Below are 2,067 nucleotides of genomic sequence, written 5' to 3' on the forward strand. Positions count from 1 at the left end.
CACTTTATTAAGCTTTAAGTTACATCTCAAATGACAAGGGATCAAATTATAATCATGTTTATATTAATTAGCCTGTGAACTCATTCTCTCAGACAGCATGGGTATGTGGAGCATTCGCAGCTTATATGGATGGAACGCCACTGCTATATCGTAGTGATCATAAACACAGCTCAAAGCTCCTTACCAGTGGCCCTCCCTCACAAAACTTAACATCTACCCCAGTTTTGTAATTGGTAGAGTATAAAATATTTCAGTACAAGCTTTTCAGCCAAACAGAATTTATGCAAAATGTCAAACCATTAGCCCTGTGGCAACAGTTGAAAATGTGCCCAATTCCATGGGAAAACCGCAGACTTGGCAACCCTGTATTTAAGAATGTGACACGCAATGTTAACTAGACCAGCCTATTGATAGACCGATCTAAAAATGAGCAGACCCACTGTAAACTGTTGATTCAGTTGATATTCACGTTTATTTAACTTGTCAAACCAGTCAGTTTACATGTTACCACATGAAACACGTCACATGATCAAACATTTAATAGTTTTAAAGGAGAGCCTATTATAGAGTACATTTGAGTAATGAGTATTCATTTAGAAGTAATACATTTATCCCACTGCAGGTTTGTCGCAAATACAAAGAAAAAAAAACTCCAGCAAAACAGCAACAATCAAAATGCAAAAGAAAAAATAGGCAAATGTGAAATTTACATTTGTTATTTTTGCAGTGCTGTTTTGGGCCTTAATCATTGAGCATGTCTGAATGAATTGTGTTGAATTCCACCAGCGACGTGGCGTTTCCTCAGAAGAAGAAGAGGGCGAGGTGGACAGTGAGGTGGAGTTACCAAGGAGACGGTAAGAATATAATCTTTTATTCTTTCTGAAGTATGTTCTGTGTGAACTAAGGTAGTTAGGAGTTGCTTTATTTATGTAAAGCACCCATAATAAAATAAGGCCTTGTTTACACCCACTGGGTGAGCATTGTATGCCTGGTCATAGCACACATGCTAAGGTGCTCAGTTATGGAAACTTGTTAGATCAGTGTCTCTCAACCCAGTTCCTCTAGGACAGTATACCGGGAAGCAAAACTTACCTGGATGACCTACTACTTGCACATTCGATGGACACTTTACTCTCCCATGAAGACACGGGAGCCACTTTATTTTACAGTCTGGTTCCACGTATGCATACTATGTACTTATTATAGTGATTACAGAAACTGGGTAATAACTAGGTACTAAACCTGATCCTACCGCTAAGCCTAACCCATGTAGTTACTGTACCTTACATTACCATTACTTTCTTAGGTTTTTAACAATTCTGATTTTAATATTCCCTCGTTTCATGGTTTGTATGTTTTCTATAATGTTAATTTTGCAGACGGCCGACCAGTATAACCAAGTGCCAATCAGTATCCACTTTCAGCTCCGAGAACCTTTCCGTGTCCGAGGGAGAGGAGGGCCACACCACTGACCACTCCCACAGCGGCACGCCAGACGTGGTCAGCACCAACACCGACGAGCGACTGGACGATCGCAGCGATGACCTCATCTCCCAGGGATCTGAGATCCCTGTTGATATTACAGACCCTACTCTGTCCGAAAGAGAGGCCGCTGCCCTCGAACAGGAGAGGGCCAACTTTGACCTGGAACAAAATATCCTGGAGGTACCAGTATTGTGTGAAACCTTTCAAAACATATCGCCCCGAGAAAAACAAATGTTGCAGGGTTTTCCAAACCCGGCTCTGGAGGTTGCAGACGGCAATTTGCAGACAGACTCTGTGTAGGTCGGACCTCCAGGACAAGACTCTAGAAGCCTGCCTTCTATTTGAAGTTTTTGTTAATGTTAATGAATGTTCGTTTAGGCAATCTTAAGAGCTTCATATATATAACATGTCCAAGAGTTTAATCACACTCTTTGTCCTGTTCCCAGACTCGCGCGTTGTGTGAGGACTCGGACTGTGACAGTGCTGAACTCGACCAATCAGGGAGCGGAGAGCCAAGTCGTCCCCCGAGCGCAGGAGGCTGGGGCCAGGGTCCTCAAAACTGAAATGCACACACACACACAC

The 2,067-nt window shown here is 42.5% G+C and overlaps 1 protein-coding gene across 2 annotated transcripts in view; it reads left to right on the forward strand.

Moving 5' to 3' along the window:
- Positions 1-747: 747 nt before the first annotated feature.
- Positions 748-2,067, forward strand: part of LOC107577332 (mitogen-activated protein kinase kinase kinase 12-like) — a 2,173-nt gene continuing 853 nt past the window's right edge. Inside the window, exons 1-3 of one of the 2 annotated variants that reach the window (XM_016263419.1) lie at positions 748-854; positions 1,380-1,665; positions 1,932-2,067. In XM_016263419.1, the coding sequence (XP_016118905.1) occupies positions 763-854; positions 1,380-1,665; positions 1,932-2,048 (495 nt within the window). In that variant the 5' untranslated portion in view covers positions 748-762 and the 3' untranslated portion in view covers positions 2,049-2,067. The remainder of the gene's footprint in view (positions 855-1,379; positions 1,666-1,931) is intronic. The other variant, XM_016263420.1, reaches the window with a different exon arrangement.

Source organism: Sinocyclocheilus grahami, unplaced genomic scaffold (genome assembly GCF_001515645.1).
Source record: "Sinocyclocheilus grahami isolate Dianchi unplaced genomic scaffold, SAMN03320097.WGS_v1.1 scaffold5762.1, whole genome shotgun sequence".
Classification (NCBI taxonomy): domain Eukaryota; kingdom Metazoa; phylum Chordata; class Actinopteri; order Cypriniformes; family Cyprinidae; genus Sinocyclocheilus; species Sinocyclocheilus grahami.